The following is a 22,858-nucleotide window of genomic DNA, read 5'->3' as shown; positions in this document are numbered from 1 at the left end:
AATAGTGAAAAGATTGGGAGTTGCCATGGTAACACTCTCCCACAGGACTCTCTGGGTTCATTTGCCACTAAGAACCCTACCGGGTAATAAATAGAAGGGACATGGATGCCAGTTATAGACGTGGTGCCAGGAACTGGCTGTCAGGGAAAGAACAGCACCATGGTTTGTACTTGCCGTGACAGACAGGGTACTTGCCACCAGCACGTCAATGCGGTCCACAGAGAAGGGGTCAAACTGCTTGTCTGGACGTCGCATGAATTCATGCTTGAGCAGATAGCCACACTGGCCGTTGAACTCAAAGAGAGCCATGTTCTGCTGCATGGGGACATCTGAGATACAGAGGAACACAATGAGAAAAATTTCTGAGGGACCTCATTGGGTGCTAGGAGTGAGCTGAAAGATGCTGTACTTTTACAGCCCCTGCTAGCCAAAGGCTCACAAAGCCATTTCAAAAACTAATTAAGCCTCTCAGCACCCTACAGGGAAAAATATTACAGCAGCTGTTGTAAGAAAGGTAAGTGGTTTGCTTATGATTGCACCATAAGTCATGGGTAGAACTAAATTAAAAACTACTTTAAGAAGTACCCGCTATTTTTGAGTGTGAAGTAAATAGTTGTCTGAACCCCTCTACTCCTTCCTCCTTTCATGTTGAGCCTCCTCTCAGTCCATCCTCTCTGCCACTTCTCTTGAGAACACTGTCTTGTGGGTTCTGCACCTGTCTTCAGTATGATATCCTCTTCTTAACCAATCTCTTGCTCTCTCCCTTTCAAAGTTCCTTCTTTTTTTCTCCTACTGACCCTAAGGCTAGTCTCCTACACTCTCTATACGTAAGATGCTCCTCTGAGGAACGAAGGGGGTAAAGAATAGCTTTCTCTGGAGGCTTTTCTTTGTCTCCTTCTCATGCTGGTTGTGCAGCAAGGAAAGGCCCTTCTTCCATGCTCAGGTCAAAGTACTGGAAATAACAGCACGGCCAGGCCAGGCCTGTAGCCAGATGGAGCTCTGCCTGCTGCCTCGCAAAAGAGGAAGCGGCTTAGGGGAAGCGGGAGCTTCTCATGCATTCGTGCTCTTCATTGAGTCTGACATCATGTTACAGGGCAGCCAGAGACGGTACCCAGACACTGGATGACAGCAAGTCCATGGATGTGCGTATGTACAAGTGTGTAGGAGTGGCATCCCGGACACGGTGTGCCAGGATTGCGCTGGGCCTAGAAAAGTGCTTTTGGTCTGTGGGAGACGGAGTCAAAGATGACCACCACTTTGGGAGAAGGAACACAGAATAAAAGCGTTCAGGGAAACAGCAGGGGTAGGAAATAGCAGCGAAGAGACAGTGAACACGAGCACACAGCCTCCCCCACTCAGAAGCTGGAGGACAACGCGATACTCACCCATGGTCTGGAAGTTGAGTGCCACCATCTGACAGCCGACATTCCAGAACATCTGGGGCATGTAATTAGAGGAGTCCATCCGGGTGCCTTTGGGGTAAATCCGGCTCATCTGCCGCTTGTTATATCTACAGTTGCTCTATTGGAAACATGTCTGGAGCACTCCTTGCGTACCCTGGGGCTAGCTCACGTATTCAGATTGCAAAAACTGTTTAAGCTCTGCTACCAAATGCTCAGAACCTTCCAGGCCTTGGCAACAACAGACTCCTCTCCCATACCCGTTCCACTTAAAGACAAGCATCTGGCAGCCTGTGCATTCACTGCAGCAGGATGCATCCTGTCAAGAATCTGCAAACAGTCCCCAAACCACCCTGGAAGTTCCCATGTCCCACCTGCACACTTTGTATCTCTGATGAAGAGTTTACCAGGTCTTGAAACCAGAAGCCAGTTAGATATGCCTCAGCCTTACCCAAGCTTCAGATTAGCTCTCATACTCCATACAATCCACTACATGGGACGAAGGTTGGCAAAAGGATACTCTACAAACTGCACAGGGAACTTGGTTAGTAGATCGTAAGCCTTCAGCTCTGTGAAGGAAGAGATGACGTAACTCCGGTTCTTCTCTAGAAAGAGCAGAAAAGAAAGCATTTAGAAGAAAGGCATGCTCAGCTCCCATTCTGTGTGTGAGGACTGACGGACCCAAGAAGCACTTGGCCTGTTTACTCCAACTTTCTACTGGGTACCATTTTCTATCAAGACAATTTACCTTTCTCTGGTCCCTGGAAAAGTTACTCCATAGAAGAGAGACGATGGTTGTGCACTACAGGACAGGAATATCACGGAGTATAGACAGGATGGGCTTGCAAAGCTAAAATGGCAATAATTTTGCCCATCTCTTGCTGGATTTCAGTGACATTTAGAGAATAGCTCCTACCTGGAGTTTTAGTTCCAAGTAAATCCAAATATTCAAAGTCTTGCACTAAGTTCTTTATTTTGTTAAGTTTCCCCTTCTTCACTCCTCTAGTTTTTTTCTTTTTCTTTCTTTCATCAATCAAACCAGCTCACTCAAAGCTAGACCCAAATGTGGGAAGTGTTTAGAGGAACCTATTCTGTATAAAGAAATTGCGTGCACTTGCAGTGTTTCAGATGTTTCTCTGTTCAATCATCACAGAAGAGGAAGGCCACTCACATACGTTAAGAAAAGCTGGGCTCAATCCTGCCCGCAGAAGCAGCAAAACAAGCCCACAGAGATGCCGCTGGCTTCTAGGCTGTTTCTTTTCATCCTCACTCATGTAACTGGGAGCAATATCTGACATATCCCTGTCTTCTCTTACCAATTCCTTACTACAGGGAGGAGGGCAGAAGGGAAGTGTTTGAGAGCACGCACACTTTGCGGGGGAGAGAGAACACAACGCTTGGAATCCTGAAAGGACCGAGTTTGACTTACGGGCAGAGACTTCAAAGGAGTCAAATTTGATAGGCTGTATGTAATTAACTAGGCTGGACATCTCCTCGTACGCTGTCACTTCCAAACCAGCAGTGCCCTGAGCAGAAAACAAAACCCAAAGAAGACAGATGAAGAGACCTTTCCTAGAGATGAAACAAAACACACCTGGGCTTCACAATCAAAGGGCTCCAGTGGCTGCCCTGACCAGAGCACACCAGTTTCTTTGGCTTCCTGGTCCTACAGTTACGTTGTGGGCAGCGTAGTCAGGGGCACTGAGTTTCTAGGTGGCTTGGCAAAAACTGACACTGAGGCACAAGGAGAGGTATCGTCAGCATGTAAGAAACCCCGGGCCTTTTCAACCTCTCAAAGCGTGGAGTCTGGGACAAACCTGGGACCTTGTTTTCCCTCCTCTCTGAGTGATACTGGGGAGATGGAAACGGGAAATGTTTTGGTTTTGATTTTTATTGAAGGGAAAGCTGATCTCCTCCTTCCCCCTTCAGCAGCAGCACTTCATGTTTCGGTAATGGCTTTTATCAGACTAAGGCTAAGCGTCTCCAAACACCCTGAAGGCAAAGAATTATCTCCAAATCATGCAGAGTATCAAAGGCAGAGTCAGAAATAATACCTCTTCTGCCATATTCTCTATGCTTGCAACCTCATTTCTCTTATTCAGTTTCTCCTGCAACAGTCTTTTGTTGCACAGGGGAAGGAAAGCCCCTGACTGGTCATAGCACTGTTCATTCCCCTTTGCACTTTGGATTCATCTCTAGTCAATACGGTGAGGCCCCGGAGGAAGCCAGAGGCCAGAAAAATAAACAGAAAAGGAACAGAAACAACAGCCACAGTACCTCATCTGACTGCATCTTTTTAATTTCTTCTTCATCCAGGTTTCCGAGATGTTCATCCTCTTCCTCTGGTTCCTCTTCAGCCACATCACCTGCCCACACTAAGCACACGCAGCCCACATCAGCAGTGTGTATCAGCAGCACACTGAGACAAGACACTACAGATTGCTAGCAACGGAGAACTCTGCAAAACCTCGCAATCAAGTCATGCAGGAACACTAAATGGAAGAATCATACAATTTTATTAGCCAAATCCAAATATGAACTAGCACACTCAAGAGACCAAATCATTCCTCCTGCAGGCTTCCCTCATCCCCCAAGAGCGACAATCACAACGCTGTTTTCCCCACCAAGGTGGCACACATCTGTGGGAACAAATGTCCATTTCTAGGTGCTCCGTAGTGGCACTCACCCTGTCTTCATATGACTTCATGTGCTCCTACCATGACAGGGACTGAAAATCCAGTGTTCTACCATAGGTTCCCTGAGCCCAAGAGGTGACAGCCTTGAGACTGGAGGAAAGGAGAGTGGAGCTGAAGGTTCTATAAACCTTCAAGAACCTCACAGTGAAGAAACAGGCCATGGTGAATTTATGGATATCAGAGAGCTACAAGCAGTAAAAAGTTATCCACCCTTCCATCAAAGCAATAGCCAGTGTGTATCAATGAATTACCTACGCATGTGGCCATATGCCTCAGAGTATGCAGAAGAGTTGACTGATGGGCAGGGCATGAGTTGATTGCCTCTTTTGGTTGGAACGAACGGTTTGAAAATATTCTGAAGATTTAATTTCTCTTCGAAGCTTATGCTGCTTCTTGAGATAATTAAATTAATGACAAGTATTGGCTCGCCTCAAGCTAGCATTGGGTGATTTGGAAGGTCTCCAGCGGGCCAGACTTGCTCACCTAGCTATACTAGTCCCATTTTCCCTTCAGACATACCAGTATCTTCAGCATCCATTGGCACTGGCTGCTCGATGATTTCTGGTTCCACGTTCCTCCCTTTCTTCAGAGAGTTCTGTCTCTTCCCAGATATAGATTGCTTCTTTTTGTTCTTAATCAAGATTTTCCCTAAGAGATCCTTCGGACTTGGCAAAGGAGCTCCTGGCTTCAGCTGCAAAGATAAACTTCACACTGAATTTTCATAACGAAGATAGAATTCACTCCTCTCTCCTGTCCTGTCTCCTCCCAGTACCACTTCTCTGGCCACTTACTGGTGCATGGACACATCTCTCACCCACTGTGTACTTTAATTTCTCCATCTGCCAGCATATCCCACTATATCTATGCAATTATTTTTCTAAGACTTCACCTTCAGTTTCAGACCAGCATTTTGCACTTTGCAGCCCTCTCACGCTCTGCTGCCTGCACATGCCATGCTGTTCCCAGCCACCCATCCTGCACCCCAGCTAAAAATACATCTACATGTCCTGAAGCCGTCCACACACCTCTGGCTTTCACATTCCACCTACTTCTCTCATTATCCCAGAGCCTCAGTCCTAGATCAGCACTGGGGCCATATTTAAACACTCTGCCTGCAGCACATTTGAAAAAAAGATCCCAGAGTAGGTGGCTCAAGACAAGGATGCATGACTCAGGCTGGGCTTCTAGACCTACGCTCCCTGTACGGATTGCAACAGGCCTATTAATAATTTAGCTAATGGCCTGAACTGTTTCTCCTCATTGCCTGGACAAAACCATGGGTCTCGACAGTGGGCAACTACTGATTTGCTCACTGCTTCCTTGCAGCTCTTCTTTTGATCTCAGGGATTGAAAAGAGATGCTTTGGCTAGGTGTCTGAGCTCCCCCCTCTGCTACGTATCCCAAGGAGCTGCCTCATGCTTTGCAGAGCACAGGCACTGCCTGTTATTTGTAAATCAGCGCCAAGTCACAAGGCAGCTGAAGTAGCAGTGTGCATGCGGATCACTAAAGATACCACGGTGCCCACAAAAATACGTGCTTGTACAAGTAAGCTGATGACTAGGGTCAAGCAGATCGGGAGCTTTACTCAGCTACTCTTGAGCGCAAAGCTATGCATGTCATGACCTGCCCATCTATGCCTGGAGGGAGTATTTCCAGGTTGGTAACAGGAATTTAGAAGCACTGGTAGGAAGAGCCTGAAATGCTACTAAGCCCTTGTTCCTGTTTCTTTCCAAAGCAAGTGCTGGCAGACAGATTTGAAATGGTACCGTGCACAAAAATACACTGGCTCATCTTGGTACAACTGGTACGACTCGATTACCCAGAGCTCAGCTTCCAAAGTCACCCAAGTTGCACAGCATTAAATAAAAGCACAGTCAGGCAAGTGCTTAGGAAAACCTCTACAACTGAGAGGTCTTCCATCCACTTACTATGTTGCTCACCCCTATGAATCAGGCTTATTTGTCCACAGTATCGTCTTCTCTTTCACTGTCCTTGTATCTGTTGTGCCGTCTCCTGGCACCAGGAGTGACCGTTTTTTTCAGAAAGACCTCTCCACTAGCCTCCTTCCCCAACTTCCACTTACTGGGTATTTTTCCAGCGGCTCTGTCAGCAGCATATCTCCAAATATGGTTCGGCAATACTCAGCCATCTTCGCCTGCTGCTTGGGCCTAAGAAACAAAGAGATCAAGCAGGAGTGAACAAGAAGACGGATGCCCAAATCCAGAGCTTAGCATGAGCAAACATCTCAAGATCCATATAGTCTACCCAGAAAATCATCCCTTGCCTTCACTCAGACAGCTACGCAGATCCTGATGTCCCTTCCCAGGCTCATTCCCATTTGTTTCTGAGCTAAAAGGCTGCACAATTGTGGTTGGTCACTCTGCAGCTTAAGGCTCGCCTTTCAGCTCTGACCCATCTCCAATCGCTTCAGAAATCTCAACTGGTGTTTCATTTCAGCTCAGGCACTCACTGAAAACCCAGCAGCCCTTGCCTGCATACTTTCTGCTCTGGACAAGAGGGAACACAATTCTCCCAGGTTTGGTCCCCAGTCACCAGACACTCACGAGTCCACATGGTTCTCAAAGGACAAGATGACAGGGTAGAGAGACGTCTTAAAAGCACTTTCTGCAATGGCCTCAATGGCATCCTAAAGGAGAAGCAATGGTCAGAGAAAAGATCAGCACTCATTCATAAGAGCCACGCAGCTGACCTCCCACTGAAAGGACCCCCAAGTTTCAGATCTCCAAAATGATCACAGTCAGGGGCTTCTCTTTAAAGAAAGTAACTTATCTTCTCCCACTAAGAAGGCGAGAAGCGTCATCTCTTTCATACCCGCTCAGATTTGCAGCTCCAGAGGATATAACACAGTCACACTCAATAGCTTGCATAAAATAAAAATAAAAAAGACGTAAGAATATGAGGTTTTATTTTTCTTGCATAGTTTAGTGTATACATAAATGAATGTGAAAGCGTCTAGCCAGAGAGGCAAGCCACTGCCACATGCACTTTGAATCGATCGAGAAAGGTGTATGCAGCACCAGATTAAACTGCTTCAAACCCTATTTATACTTACCTCTGAACCCGTCCAATTTTCTATCATTTCACCTGCTTATAAAATCCTTCTATCTAGCAGCAAACTGGAATGTTAAGTAACCAGCAGTGCTGACATTTCAAATGCAAATACCATGGAAACGTTCTCAGCATTAATGATGTAAGAAAAAATAATCATATTTTCCCCAAGCCCCTGTTAAACTGCCACAAACTTTCCACTATTTTATTTTCTGGTGCTAACTGACAAGGTAGAGAAGTGTCAATTGCTCCTTTGCAATTACAGTCCCTTACTCCCCCCAAAATCCTGGCTCGGCCACGATCTCAGCACTGAGGGAGGCTGCCACAGCTGCTGCTCCACAGACCACTTGGACTTTCTATCAGAGAAACCTGCAAGGTCCAGAGGAGGAGAAGCTACAGAAAAAGCTACTAAAAGGCCACAGGCAATGGTAGAAAAGGGAGAGAGGCGTGGAGGGAAAGATCTATGTATTATGTAAAACTAAAACCTGGGCACATGCTGTGTTAACAGGTTATAATTTCCTTGAGGTAAAGTCACATGTTTTAGCAGAGCTCTGCAATTACAGCAGCTACAGCTGTCATTATTTCTCCTATCTGTAGTGAACCACCGCGCAAAAAGCAGCAGCAGTACTACAGGATTTGGGAAATTACTAACACTGAATATGGCAATACCTCCGATCTTAAGGATTGGTTGTGGTTTTTTTCCCCACATAAATATTTTAGTAATAGTGAAGTGTGGGAACTGCGGAGAAGATACAGAATAAGAATAAATGCTTTAAAAAGAATATGAAGTGCCTCTGCCTGTTGGCTGCGGCTGTGTAAAGGAGTGCCGAAGAAAATAAGTGTGATGCATTGATTTTTAACCTGCAAGCTGTTTGTAACTTCTGTGGTTAAATGCCCTAAATTTCCAAGGGAGAAGCAGGCTTTGCACTGTGCTTCTGAAGCCCGGGAGCCGAATCCTCAGGGAAGCCATCTGCCCAGCGTGCTAGGGGGCAGCTGCTCCACTGAACACATTCCACACACTCAAGTAATTAGGAAGTAATTAAAACCTATTCCTCCAAAGCGCCACCATGTGAGGCTGTAAGCCACAGAAACCTGCTGTAGACCAGTTAGAAGATAAACTCATTTTAACCATTTGTTTTCTAAAAGCCATCTTATTTGTTTCTCTGACATGCATCCATCCACAAATCCACCATCCTCACGCAAATTTCTGTCCAGACATCCATCTTGCTGCACAGCGCCGTGTATGCAGGCGCATCTACTCAACCATCTCTCCATCGCTTCCACCTGACTGCCTGCATTTCCCTCATTCATTCATCTCCATCTGGCTAGTAACCTCTCCTGTGGTCCTCCCACTCCAAAAACGTACACAAACTCCAACCTATTGCATATTTTTTCACCTTTCATTCGCTTGTCATCTTGCCATCAATCTTTTCCTCTCAAACATCTTTGCCCTCAGCCCATCCATTTGACAGTTCCCTCAGCCAGCTTCCTCAAACAGAGATCAGTCTAAAACCAAGCTGGGGAAAGCATGTGAGCAGAAAGCTCCTTCCGTACCTTGAAGAGGATCTCGGTTGTCATGGTGAACCCGTGAGTGATGATCGGCTCCTCATCTGGGGGACGGCCCTTCCAGCAGTCCAGCTCCACGCAGCGGCAGCCAGCCAGCAGTGTCTGGCGATACATTTCAGGAGACGAGATACCAGAAAACTGACCGGCTGGAGGAGAGCAGGAGAAGGGAGGCTTGACATTAGCTTTTCATGCGGGACACTTTCTGCATAAACTGGAGCTTAACATTAAGATGTTTTAGGTTACAGGGTGACATTTCTTCTTCTTACACAGCATTTAAGTGCCAAGCCCCTCAGGATGCATTACAGCCCTCGGCCCTCCAAAGTTGAGGGCAGACACAACTGTCTGTCAGTCTCATTCATCCATCCCTGGTGGTGGTACCTACGCATTGGAGCAGAGGCAGACTCTGGAACTGCCCATACCTGTTAAATACGTGTTGTGTGATGAATTGATGAAGTAGTGTGAGAGTGGCTGGGTCATGTCCTGGTACAGCACCAATTTGTCCAGTGCTATCACATTGTTCTCAGGGCCACAGAGAAACCAGACCATCCCCTCTGGAGACAACTGCCCTGCACAGAAAACAAAGCTGTTAATAGTACCAAAACAAAGCGGTTCCAGCACCTCCTTGCCGGTGCCTTGCAACACAGGGACTTGTGAGACCTCGGGAAAGTCAGGGTAGCAGAAGGTGCGAGATCCTCTGCTATTTTCATACCACCTCTATAGCAAGACTTTCAGGCTGAACAAGACTCACCTCTCTGGATGTTAATCCCACTGGGCTCATACTTCTCTATCAGGCTCTGCACCTGCTCAGGTTTGGCTGGTGGGAAAAGGATGTCATTGAGGCGAGAGTCTCGCTGCTTCTTGTTGATAAACTTTGCCAAGTGCTCTTTGGTCATGTAGGGCTTTGCTTTTAAATGGCTGTGGTGAGAGAATACAGAGGAGCAGAGGTAAGGCCTGTGTATTACCCAGAAAATGAGGGACTGGTCCTTCCTCAGGTTAGCAATGGGTGTTGGCCTTCCTGAGCCCCCAAATTTCTGTTTTGTCTACATTTCTTCCTGTAAACGATGCTTCCCGCAGTGGCCTTTCTTCTTCCTAACTCACTCAATACTGTGAAGAGGGCATGCTGAGGGAGAACAAAGCATATTTTGAGCCTCTGACTTGAACTCTAAAAGGACCTGAATTTCAGAGCACACTGAATTGCTTGCCCTAGGATATCAAGTCGATTTAAGAGGGCACAGATTTAGCTACTTGGGAAAAAAAAAATTTAATTGACTACTTGTGAGGACCTATGGTTCTCAAGCTGTATATGGCCTTGTTTGGGGCTAGCCACAAGCAAGAATCAGCCCTCCTGATGGTGACAGTTAAGAGTCCCTGCCCTTTTAGGGCTTGAGACCAGACAAGCCACACAGCATAAAATCCCCTTGCCCCTCCTTTTTGTTTATCTTTTGCCTCAAGAGATCAAGTTCTGTGCCATTGCTTGAGGGAAACTTACTGTGAGGTAAATATCTCATCAATCTCAGGCCGTGGACAGAGATTCATGAGGAAAGTTTTATACACAGTCTCAGGGAAGTCCTCTGGGTTGATGGCATCATTCTGAGAATGTAATGAAGACACGTCAGTAACACAAACCCGTGATGGCTTTGACCTCTCCATTAACACGCACAGTCCCGCACTTGTTTGTGACCATGCAAGTAAGCGACTGGAACATCTGGCACGGTGTTTAGGAAAGAACAGATGGAGTGGAGAAGCACCACAATGCCCCGTTTCAGAATGGACAGTTATCTGAACTGTCTCTCGGTGCCTCTTGTGCAATGGTATAAAGCTAAAGCACGGTGTAGTGGTAGGAGCTGTCAGGGGCCCGGACTGTACTCTGCGGGTTGGTAGAAGTGCCAAGATTAATCGTCAGATCTTGCTTCAAAGAGCAGACAGTGAAACAAGTGGAAGGGAACGTGCTGCTTCTCATGCCACATAGTGCAAGTGATGGAGTCACGAGCGTCGCTGCAATACAAACAGTAAGAACTGATCCTAGCAGGCTTGCAGTTAAGGCATGGCAGCTAGTGGTAAGGAAAAGGTTTCACAGTAACTAAGAGCATCTGGGCTGATGGGCACAGCCATCACAGGGCATCACAGTCAGGGTAGGCAAAAAGATCATTCTCAAACTAGTGAGAGCTTTGGCTACCGAGCGAAACCCTTACCTTGCCCTTGGGAAGATGACAAGCGCTTAATGCTGCTTCCACTCTCTTCCTGTCTGCAGGAAACATCTGAAAAATACTGACCAGACAGGGAAAACAGAAATCATCACAATGTAACAGGAGCGAAATCAGAAAGCTTGGGTTTGGGGGGCTGGGAGCTGCAGCCAGAGTACCAGACACTCAAAATGCACAGTGAAGGAGACTGACGAGAAGACTGTAAACATGAACCAGAGAAGAAAAACAGTGTTTCTCCAAGGGCGTAACTGATGTACCAAGTCTTATAAACCTACAGTTTATAATCCTATAATCCTACAGTGGATTTTTTGACTGCTGCCTTAATACAGAATTTCTATATTTCTGCTATGGACTCTGGAAGAGCCCTGTCATTAAACTACATCAGCTTACTCTCAAAATCGCTCTTCCCTGTCCTTCCCCTGCCCCTCTTGGAAGGTGCCCTCTGTGGCAGGAGGCCCCATGCCACGAATTCCCCAGGACACTTGCTCCCCCCAGACACTATCCCATGCGGAAGCTGGCATTAGCAAGGAATAACTTTGTAGTCAAGACAACATTCTAAAAAAGCAAACGAACATTGTGCATATTTGCTGCTTTGAAAGATGGCAAAGTCTTGTGGAACCAAAGGCTTTCTGTGAATTCAAGGAACAAACTCATTACGCAGGCAAAGAAGCTGGTATGCTACATGATGGAAGCGTAAAAGTCTGCTGCCACAGAAACCAAAGCTCACCTCCCATGCAGAAAGCTGGGTATTGGTCTGCAGGGCAGGGTTCACTTAGTCCAGCCTTCAGCTTAAAGCAGCCTCTGTGCTGCTGTAACAATAACTGACCTCTCCCCACTTTCAGAATATCCCAGTCAGCAGTAATGAGGTCTCCTCTGTGGATAAATTTAGATGTCAGCTCTATTAAGCTCCTGGCATCACAGGTGCTCACAGCCAAAACGGGGAACAAAAAGTGCCAAATGTGTTGACAGGTGGAGAAGCGTTCAGTGGGAGCTGCAGCAGACTTATGCAAACTCAGTGCATACTGGCTCCCAAGCTGCCCTTTAAAAGGCAAAGATTGCAGCACCCTTGTTAAGATTCAAAAGGGATTCAAATGTCTAAAGAGAAAGGCAGATGCTCAGTGGAATTTCCAGAAGAATTCAGACATGGAGTTTTGAAAGCCTTACATATACCTGCACCTGAAGATACTGAGTATTTGTATAAATCTGGCTCTTGATCTGGACTATTTACTGGTCTAATGCTTTACACAGTTAAAGCACTTTTACCACTCTGTAAGCAAGACTGACCAGGGCATTGAAGAGAGGTACGGCCTGTACCAGCCATTTTTTCTGGCTTATTTCAGAATAAGTTGTTTTCTCTCTGCAGTAATGCTACCTTGCTTGCATTTTAAAGATCGATTCAAAGTACTTTTCCTTAGTGCGAGTTATTCATTAAAGACCTATACATTTTTAAAAGCCCTTTGACGAATGCACTGATTTCTGACAGAATGAAATTCTGCTCGTTGGTGCTTTAGAAAACAAACAACAAAAAATGTTTATTGTTGAATAATGATCAACCATCCAGGAGCCCATTTAGCCAGCACAGACTTAATCTAGAATCGTTATGCAATATAACACGCAGTAGGCAGTATATTTATTGCGGGTGATTAGCGCTTGCCTCGTGTGATGCTGTAGCACAGCATAAACCTGGAAGCAGAGTGGTTCGAAACTTCCTAGTGAATACCCACGAGTGCACTATCTGCAGCTCCTTATTCTTAAAACAAAAGATAATTTATGCACCCAAAAGGGAATTCAACAAGGCAGCACCGCATTTTGTCACCCTACGAGTTGAATCGACATGGAGGTGCCACAGGATCAGCCAGGGAGCGATTTTACTAGGGAAGACACTGAGTGGCACAAAATCAATTCTAGATTTCTGCCATGCCGTGCAGGGGAGAAGTAACAGGCTGGTCATCACTACAGCAACGCAGCCTTGGCTTATGCTAATGGCAGTCCTACCCTGATGCACAGCGCCAACCCTAGGGACAGCAAAGTGCAAATCTCCACTGTTCTGTGCTTAAACAGAGGTCTGTCCTCCAAGGCTGTTTCCCTCTCATGCACATCTGGAGTAAAGGCTGAGCACAGCAGAGTTACACTAGTGAGAACAGCTCTAGCGGTCACACATGACGAAAGGAGACAAGCAAAAGCAACGCAGCCCTAGTTCAGGCTAGCTGGGGAGTCAAGCAAAAAGTTCTCCAAATACAGAACTCCTTATATTAAAGCTAAAGAGTCCTACTCCTCATCCACCTTTCGACTCAGGTTTGCAACACAATCTGATCAGAATTTTACCTAAGTTGCTTGGTTTTGTTGATTATTTCTTGGCAACAGCCAGGAAGTGAAATCAATGGCTGTTTAAGGCAATTTCTTGCCACAAAAGGTCTCCTTTCAGCCCCAAATGATATCCCAGGCCCTTGCCCGGGAGGAACCTAGGTGCAGCAGGAGTCCTTTCATGGCCTGAATCCAGAGGGAACGATCTCTACCTCTTAGGTGCGGAAAGAGCAGGCAGCTGAAGCCATTGGGCTACCATCCTTTTCCTAGCTGCTCTGCCTTTAATCTGACTGAACACACAATAAAACAAATATCCATACTCACTTCCTGACAGGAATCTTTCCCTCTGCATTAAGCTGCATCTTCAGCTTCACCAGGCTGCGGAAAAAAACCCCCAAGATTATGAAAATGCACTTGTGCGATCTTAGAGGTCCTGTTAAGTAAGGACAAAGAAAAAGTATGCAATTGGGAAAACAATCTAACAGTTAACTGGAAATCAGGGTCCTACAGACCATCAGCTTAACCTCAAACAGAACCTGTTCCTGTTTCTTGGGAAGGAGAAACAGGCAAATTATAACAGCTTAGATATCAGAAAGATTCCTCTGAAACATAAGATAGAGATAAGAGATAACGATATCCCCTATTATTTAGCATTCCTCAGTGATCCCAGGCTGCCAACCGAACAGGATTACCGAGCCAAGAAAAAGAGGCAGCGCTTTGTTGGGGTGAGTGCTGTGACTGCAGTGGGAGACACGTTTGAGGCTCAGAATTTCAGTCTGTCCAATGCCACGTGTGTGTGTAACTGGCCCAAGCACTTCTGTGGCAGTCAGTTGTCACGCAACATATGGCCCAAGTACCACCCCCCGACCTGTGCCCTGGGGCTGGTTTTGGAGGCTGCCAAAGGACCTGGATGCTAAGAAACCTTATCTTTCCAATACAGACAGAATGGGCGGTACAGGAATGTTTCAGAGATCACTTACATTTTCTCTAGGAAGGTGTATCGAGAAGCGTTGTACGTGAGGGGATTCCGAACAATGGCCATAATATCCTCAGCCCAGCTCTGGGAACAAACACACACACAAGATAGAGGCAGTTAGGCGTTATGGAACTGCACCAAGAAGCACAGAGCAACAAACACTGACTGAAAGGGCACGGACCTGTCCTGATACCACCGGGCTACAAATCCCAACAAGTGCGCCCTGGGCTCAGCTACATCACGCTCCTACTGCCCATATATGCTAGCGGCTGAAGCTTTTCCACTGGGTCTTCTCAGCTGTTTATCCACACAAAGTGCACGAAGGACAAAAATGACATATTAAATTTCTTCTACTGGTCCTTCTCCATGCAGGGCAGAAATTTCTAGAACTGTGGAGGTACTACACCTTACTGGAACATAAACCTGCTTGTTTATAACTTTGACAGTAACAATACAGGTTTCAGTTCCCCCTTAATGCCCCAACCCTTAGTGTTTCCCAGTGCTTCCTTGCCCTCAGGACCCGATACCTTGCCGACATTCTCCTTGTAGGACACAAAGTTATGGAAAGTGAGGTCCACCATGTCAGGGCCAGATACAATAGTGAGAGTCTTAAGGAGGAAGGTGCTGTGAGGGTAATCCAAATTAAAAACCTCTCGGAGCTTCTGGCACTGCAAAAGAAACAGAACAGATGGGGATGAACGGAGAATGAGGCAAACTGCACCTGAAAACAACAGGACCCAATCCAAACATTGACCCAAATTCACAGTAAGCTTCTTCAAGGGTTGAAAAAAATTTTAATGTGATCTTCCTTTCCTTGGCCTTCCTTATTTTTCATCTTTATTCTGGAGCCTGCATCACCTGGATCATCCATGGAACAAAACATTGTGACTAATATCACTGCATAAACACACTGTTTTGGTCTGAAATAGTAGATGTTGGAGACTGCTCTTACATAAATTCCTTTTAAAACTGCAGCCTGAACTTGCAGACAAGCAGATGAGTATTTGGCCTGCTCATACCAGAGGTGCATAACCAGGTTATTGCAGCCATCCATTTGCCAAAACACACACTAAGAAAGTCTTTTAGATTAGCATGAGATCTTTTGCTGTAGCCTCCCTCCACCACAAAAAAGATGTTGTTTGGGACCCAGAAGGTCTACCAGCTTTAGACCCGGTTACTGAAGGAATGGGCTCGCTCTCTCCCTCCAAGTCACATTTTCTGCTAGCTGTCAGTTGCTAGAAGTGTTTTTTTCCATAGCAATTGCAGTATCCTACAGCAATGGCTCACCAGAGATTTGTCAAGTATAAGGCTCATCCGATTAGTCATACTTGGATTTCATCACCATATGAAAGTATTTATAGAATTCCTTTAAATTATTTAGCATTTTCTGCATTCCTACATAAGGCGTCACTAAACCAAGGTATCCTGGAGTTGTACTGACAGTCGCTATTTATAATGAAAGGATAAAATTCCCATGGCCTGGAATAAAGCACAGCAATTCATTATCTAAAGCACAGGATAAATCCTTATCAAAGCAAACAGGGAGGCTGTCAGAGCACCTGCTCCTTCAGAACTGAAGGGCAAAATTCACCATCGGGGATTGTTAGCACAGTAGGTCAGACTCAGAAGTTTAACTGGAGGTGGGACCCAAGCTCTCGCTGTATGCACAAACCTACGGCGAGATGCATGGCTGAGCTATTGCATCCCCACAAGTTAAAACATCACTGATACCCTAACGCATTAGACACCACTGTAACTTCAGCAGAAGAGGTTTTAGCAAAATGACTTTACCTTTGTGTATGCTATAAACTTAGAACACATACAAAGTCAGTCGCAGCAGTTCAGTTTGTATTTAGTGACTTGTTGAGCTGCTATGAACTGGACAATGCCTGAATCTTTGCAAGTTAAAGAAAGTGAACTCCCTGATCTCAGACTTCCCTGGACCTCCATTTAGCCCAAACCAGCTATAAACCCTTCTATGCAGCCCTCTGTTTGCATCCCTCTGTGATTCAAATGGAAGCAATTCCATTTCTGCCACAGAATTTTCTCTTTTCATTTGGACTGTAATAGCAGAAACTCTGAAACAGCTCAGCTTCAGGCATTCTTATGCGTCTGCACCACATCACACACAGAGCTGCGTACAGATTTTATAAGGAACTCTGCAGATTTTTTCCACTGCATTTTCCAAGTTTCTGGGGCATTTGAAATTTTGCCACATCTGCAGCAAACAGGTATCTTTAGGAAAAACAGGATGGGCTGGATGATTGCCTGACTGCCGTCTCTCACTCCATAAAAGCAACTCTCCGCAGGGGTAACTCTGAAACTTATCTAATCCAAGAGCATTTGGAGGGAAAGGAGGGGAAAGCAGTCAGCCACCCAGAAGATTTGCCTATTTTCTAATAGGAAATTTCTAAAATGCCTCATTTTTGCTTGTGAGCAATCTTCCTTCGCAGAAGTGAGCAGCACCCACATACCCACACCTCCTTTCCACGCTCATAGCAACTTCTTGATGGAGCTTAACTTTTCATTACAAGTGGCAAAGCGTTAGGATTTTAACTTCAAATTTAACTTCATCTTGCAAACCCACTGGCATTTGTTCAGCTTCCTTACCTCTAGTGTTGTAAATTATATGACGCTAAGACAATAGAGAACTTGTGGTTTATGCTGAACTCATTTCCTGTACTTGTTACAAATCATCTCCTCCCAGCCCTTCCTTCTCTGCAAGCTGGTGTCACTTGGCTCCCCAGCAGACATTTCTGTTCACGCTATGTCCCTAGCAAGCTGAGTGCCGCATCAGAGCTTCTGCCTTTATCTCGCTGTGCTCCGCCACACAAGCCCGACACATGCCGTGTTTGGTAACGGCCTGCTATCTGATCACCTCCTCAGAACAAGAAGTTCACGGTTAACCTTGGCCTGTGCAGCTTTTTATCTGCCATGCCCTTCATTGGCGTTAGTGTACGGCACCTCCAAACACCTCGGTGAAGTTGATAGCTTCATTTTGTGAGAAGCAAACTGCAGCGGGGAGAGGAAAGGATGATCTTGTTAGAGATCAAAATTGGGTCATATTTTCCCAGCGACTGATTTCCTGCGTGGCCTTAAGCAAGTCACTCGCTCACTCTGTGCTGCCTGCTTTACATGGGGATTATCTTCCTCACGGATAAATGCAGTGATGTTGGTGTAACGCTGAATGAACATGGTGAGAGAGGACCAGAGACTGTGACCAAAAGCACTGAACCTGATGCCACGTCTTGGCTCTTTCATAACCTGTACTCCTTTAGCACCTTGTACTGCCGCTTCACTATGTAATTAGTGCCATGTTGCTGGTGGCCGTAAAGGAAAAATAGGAATTGCTATGTGAAAAGCAGGACAACTATATTAGCCATGCAAATCAGAGGAAAGGAAACATGCTTAGTAAATCCACTTAAAAAAACACCAAACAGAAAACCACCCACTGGCAGAGCGGTTCAAATAGAGATTCAACTTGCATTTCACTTCCCACCCTCCTGATTTCCCTAAAATCCTCATCTGTACAAACCAGGTTCATAGTCCAGAAAAAAGCAAATTCTCATGCAAATATAAACAAAGAGCCAGGCCTAACGCAAGAAACACAATCCTTTCTGCACTTGAAACGGGATACAGCTGGATGGGAGCTGGGATTTGCCACAGCTGTATGCACTCCCTGCAATCTGACAATTTTCTGTCTTCACAAAACACGCTTCATGATGCAGTGCTTGTGGTATTAGAAGACAGGACTTGATTACAAGTCTTCTCTTTTGGAGAAGAAAGGTCTTGTTTGGTGGCCAGAAGGGAAAGGGAGCACCAAGACTATTCAAATGCCTTTGGCTCTACAGGTAATGCTCATGTCCTTGACAGCAGCACCGCTCCAGCATGGGATTCAGCAGGAGACCGACTGCTCTGAAGCAGGGGGTCTGTCCTGCCACCATCTGTGCCGCAGGGGCCAGCTGACTGCGCCAGGCATCTCAGCCAGACGAGGCAGAAAAAAAATACACAGATGAAGCACTCTCAGCTCTCATTGCTGTCTTATCTAAAGGAACCGGAAAATGCAGCAGCACAGAGATTCACACGGCACAAAATAACCCGCGGCATTCTGGAATCGAGGAGGAACGAACTGCAAGGCAGAGACACAGACTGTGCATCCTCACTAACTTCTGTCCCTGTGGTCTAAGGGCTCACACTGCAGAAAGATGGATGAGGCAGAAAAAGGGCCCAGCATGGCAAAAGGCCATTATTCAGATGTGACTGTTTCCTTCCTTGGCCCCTGCCCCACTATTTATAAATCTTTTGCAAGCCACAGGCTTCTACCCACTTTTCTCTTGCACGCACGCATATCAGTTTGTCTCCGTACGGCTTCTTGTGCTCAGTCTCTCATTTGGAGGCCTGACATTGTTTAGTTCCACCCTGTGCTCACACCCATTGCTGAATCCACAGCGTAGCGCTGAGATGATGCTGCCTTCCCCTGCGACGCAGCTGAACAACTGACCGCCCACAACGTGTTTATAGCCCAGGGCTCAGCTCCAAGTGCAACGCAAGCACTCCCTGCATTGGTGGTTCCTAAACACTTCTCATTCCTACTTTATCATCTCAAAATACGACGTGGGAAATACCTGGGTATCATTTTCTCCCTTGTACGTGTTCAGTTCAGAGTCTGCGTCTCTGGGTTCAATAACAACAAAATGCGTATGGAGGATATGGAGGATAAAACTGTTTTATAATCATGACAGTCAGAAAATACAACTTCTGTTTTTATGAAAAATTGTGCTTGTTTCAAAGCCAATGCCTGCTGAAATGTCTAAACAAAATCCAAGATGAAGCCAACAGCCCAGCAGTCTGGCCTAAAACATCATGATTTCGGTCCTAATTATTACATTCTCTGTCAGTGTTCTGGGGTCTTGGTGCATCCAAAAAACCCAAAATGGAACAGCTGTTATTGTTATTGTTCCTTGTTACTCAAAGGAAAACACAGGACTGCGTTGTAAATAACATCTTGATCTGCTTCGGCATGCTGCTGAACTACATTCAATAGCTTTTTATCTTGTCTCGTTTATGTTCAAAGTCCCTGCTAATTCTTATCTTTATTACTCTTGAACACACGCCAAAGTTCACTCTGCCCTGTCTCTCAAAAAAAAATTTTCCTTGGAGAAAAACCACTGCAGAACACTGAGTAGCTCTCAAAGAAAATAAAGCAAAGAGGACGAGAAGGGGAAACCTGCACAGGCACAGAAGAGGTCACGGGAGGACTCGGGGGCTGTGTGCGTGCTTACGTGCCGATGTGCCAGGAGGCAAGGGCTGGGGAGGGTGGCAGGAAGAGCAAGGAGAGTCTTTGCTCAGAGAGAACTTGGCTGTCCCTCACCTTCAGGCAGGTTCAGTTCTAGGAATCATTTCCTACTGGGGCAAAGAGCGGTGGCCCTTCTCATTTGGAGGGGGCTCCTGTTGCTGCCAGCCCTTAGTGACTGGTCCCTTTTCCAGCGCCACGCTTACTGTGCTGGGCACCGCGGGCTGACTCTGCGGTGTCGGGAAGGGGGTCCCACCAGTCTCTGCCTCCCACCCTGCAGGGACAATACTGGCAAGGGAGTGCGTATGATAGTGGGTCTTTTCAGAAGTGGTTTTCTGTGTGGGTGCTTTGGTGTTTTTCTTCTTCCTGTGCATAGAGAGGTTACAAAGAAAAACCCCAAACCTCTTGCTTAGCAGCAGCAGGAAAATGATACTGAAAGCAGGTAACTCCCAACATCCACAGTACCACCACCCACTAGCAGGGAGACTCGTTTCACCCACATTGGTCTGAAAAGTTCAGGGCGTGTTCCAGCCTCACGCGCCTTGAGCCACAGCCCAAAAGCGCACAGTACCTTGCAGAGGAAAGCAATAGCACAGATCTCTCAATAAAGCACTTTCCTTCCCTGTAAGTTCCTTCAAGTCACAATTCAGTATGAATACCAGACCCCAAGCTTCGCTTCAGAGAGGCTGCGGGTTTACTATGGCACCACTTGCAAGGAAGGGGACAGGAGGGGGAAAGGATGCTTGATTTGTTATTGGTACTAGCCAAAGCTCTTCCAACAGCTGCCATCTTGTTCTCCTTGTCTTAATTATCACCCGTTAGCCCCTTGTCCTCCACTTTTAGCCAATGAAACGAGTAACCATTTGTGCTAATTTCAGCAGTTACATCCCACAACCATTCCAAGCAGTCTTTTTGTAACAGGGAGACAGCACCCTTTTTCATTCTCCCACCCTTCCCCTCTAACAGATCTTTGTTTGCTCCATCACACCAGCTTTTCATTTTCATAATGATGCCCCAGATGTAGCTGCCCTATGTGGAGGGTATGGCGATTCACATTAAGAAATTTTCACTGCTTTCCGTGTTCCTTTGAGCAAATTCTGCTCTCAGGAAGGCCAACACAACTGAGGGCTTTAAGCACGCCCTGCGGAAGCATCAGGGGTAGCACAGCCATATGTAAATAGGAAATTTCCAGGATGGGACACAGCACGTCTCTCCCGCTATTTTGGTTCAATGGCTGTTTCAGTGCCCACACAAGACCTCCCATCATCCCATGAGGGAAAGGTGGATAAGGAGCCAGCCTAGTGCATTTTACTACATGTTGCTGTAGAAATGCTAGAATGCTAGAAATAAAATGGGGACTTATTTTCAGTGGGTCTCTCTGAAATGCAGAATTCAAAAAGCACTTGGGGTTTTCACAGCAGAGGTTGTCATTAAGTGCATCACTTCTGCCTGTCGAGAGTACTTAATAAATTACTTGGTGCTTGACCTTTGTTTCTTTGTTTGTAAGAAATGAGCTGTAGCCAATTCCCAGGACTGTAAAATATTGTCTCTGGCCTATTACAATGGCTGGAATACAAGAGCTACACCAGCTCAGACCACAGATCCATCCAGATGTCTGGGGAAAAGTATCAGAACAGGGAAAACGCAATGATACTTCCCTGCCACATTTCTGCAGCTTCCAGCGATTTATGATTAAGCAAATTATGATTAAGCAAGGTTGGACCAGATGATCCTTGAGGTCCCTTCCAACCTGATAGTCTATGAACTTCCTAAACCACAGGCATTATCCTGCATTTAATAACCCTCGAAGGGAGTCTCCTTCTTGTCCTGACTTTAAAAAGTCGTATACATTCTCGTGACTTTCGCAGGAAGGCATCGCACAGCACAGCAACACAGGGTGTAAGGCAGCAGCACCTCCTTCTGCTTGTGCCGAAACTGCCTTTGGAAAATTCCACTTGATGTGTAGCTCTCACGCTGGAAGAAACACTGAGCAACTGCTTCATGCTCACCTTCTCCGTTCGACTCCACAATACTCCTCCACATCCCCCCTCATTCCTTTTTTTGCCAGACTACAGCCCCTGCCTACTCAGATGCTCTTCCTACAGTAGCCATTTCATTCTTTTATTAATCTTGCTGCTCTTCTCTACCTTTTCCAGTTCTTTGTCTCAGTTGAAATGAGGACACTAGAAATGCAGCGAAACATGGGTGCATTCAGGGGGTACACAGTGGCATGATTACCTAATTCCTTTTCCTTACAATTCCCAACGTACAACTTACTTTTTTGAGTAAATACTACTGAACACTGAATTAGTATTTTTACGGATTTACCATACCCTCATGAACTTGTTTCTGAGCAGCAACAGTCAGCTCAGAGCCCACTATTACAGAAGGTTAGGATAGGGGTTTTTTCCTGTGTGCACTGCCCAGTTTTTATCCGTACTGAATTTTATCATTTATTAGATCATCCAGTCAATCAGCAATTCAAGGTCTTTCTACAAATCAGCCCTCATTTTATTACCCCAAATATCTTGGTACCATCAGCAAACTTTGTCTTGTCTCTATACACCTCTTTGCAGATCTCATATGAACACACAGCATGTCACAGTCCCAAGCACTGACCTTTCTGGGGGCCTACTGGTTCTCTCAAGAGGAGAGCAGTAATTATTCTCCAGCAGTAATTTTTCCATGCAAAGGTGTCCTCTCTTATTCTGTTCTGTAAGAGCCTTTGCTTATGATGGAAATCACACGGGCCGCTTTCCAATTTTATTGAAAAGACTTAGAGCTAACTACGGAACATAGCCACCACTTTCCCCTCCTCCTCTGCTTTTTGCCACCCTGGTACTGCCCATGAATTTCCTCATTCTTTTCACAAACTACTTTGTGCTTTTATCAAAGATCTCTTTAAAAAGGCCGTTTTTAGTTTTTCTCCAGATACAGAATGCAGTCATCCCAAAACTGTACTGTGAATTAGTCTTAAAAAACTGGGGTTGGCCTTGTTTCCAGAGTAATTCCTTGTGAGTAGGGGCTCATTACAGAAGGATGCTGTTGAGTAGAAATTCCTTCTATGTAGAGGCAACTTTGACACTGCACTCATGCCGGCATGTTTCTCCTGGTAGTCGCCAATTAGTTTTCCTTAACTAATTGCTAAAATCTAGGACATTTTTCTCCAGCCTGGCTGCTGCCACCAGAAGGACATCCACCTATGGCCTCAGTACTTACACCATTGATTTATCATCTATATCAAAGCTGAATTCATTCATTTTATAAACAGGTTATTCCCGAAGTTTAACACCCTAGGAAATAGTATCTCATGCCTCTCCTTTAAGTTGGCCTTTTCCTTACTGCATTCT

The 22,858-nt window shown here is 45.8% G+C and overlaps 1 protein-coding gene across 14 annotated transcripts in view; it reads right to left on the bottom strand.

Moving 5' to 3' along the window:
- The window catches only part of PLCB2 (phospholipase C beta 2), a 62,078-nt gene that overhangs the window by 17,677 nt on the left and 21,543 nt on the right, over positions 1 to 22,858 (bottom strand). For 11 of the 14 annotated variants that reach the window (XR_008577265.1, XR_008577264.1, XM_054826444.1 and 8 more), the window contains 16 exons: positions 14,743 to 14,883; positions 14,220 to 14,299; positions 13,564 to 13,617; positions 10,924 to 10,999; positions 10,221 to 10,321; positions 9,480 to 9,646; positions 9,151 to 9,297; positions 8,720 to 8,877; positions 6,661 to 6,743; positions 6,180 to 6,264; positions 4,616 to 4,787; positions 3,678 to 3,775; positions 2,830 to 2,926; positions 1,921 to 2,005; positions 1,386 to 1,510; positions 175 to 329 (listed from right to left, as the gene is read on the bottom strand). Coding sequence is in view for 11 of the 14 variants with exons in the window: in XM_054826444.1 (XP_054682419.1) it covers positions 175 to 329; positions 1,386 to 1,510; positions 1,921 to 2,005; positions 2,830 to 2,926; positions 3,678 to 3,775; positions 4,616 to 4,787; positions 6,180 to 6,264; positions 6,661 to 6,743; positions 8,720 to 8,877; positions 9,151 to 9,297; positions 9,480 to 9,646; positions 10,221 to 10,321; positions 10,924 to 10,999; positions 13,564 to 13,617; positions 14,220 to 14,299; positions 14,743 to 14,883 (1,824 nt within the window). In the remaining 3 variants the exon portion in view is untranslated. Of the gene's footprint in view, positions 1 to 174; positions 330 to 1,385; positions 1,511 to 1,920; positions 2,006 to 2,829; positions 2,927 to 3,677; positions 4,187 to 4,615; positions 4,788 to 6,179; positions 6,265 to 6,660; positions 6,744 to 8,719; positions 8,878 to 9,150; positions 9,298 to 9,479; positions 9,647 to 10,220; positions 10,322 to 10,923; positions 11,000 to 13,563; positions 13,618 to 14,219; positions 14,300 to 14,742; positions 14,884 to 22,858 lie in introns of those variants that run through there. The other 3 variants (XM_054826451.1, XM_054826452.1, XR_008577266.1) reach the window with 3 other exon arrangements.

This window comes from Grus americana, chromosome 5 (genome assembly GCF_028858705.1).
Source record: "Grus americana isolate bGruAme1 chromosome 5, bGruAme1.mat, whole genome shotgun sequence".
Classification (NCBI taxonomy): domain Eukaryota; kingdom Metazoa; phylum Chordata; class Aves; order Gruiformes; family Gruidae; genus Grus; species Grus americana.
This window is presented reverse-complemented; position numbering and strand designations above follow the sequence as displayed.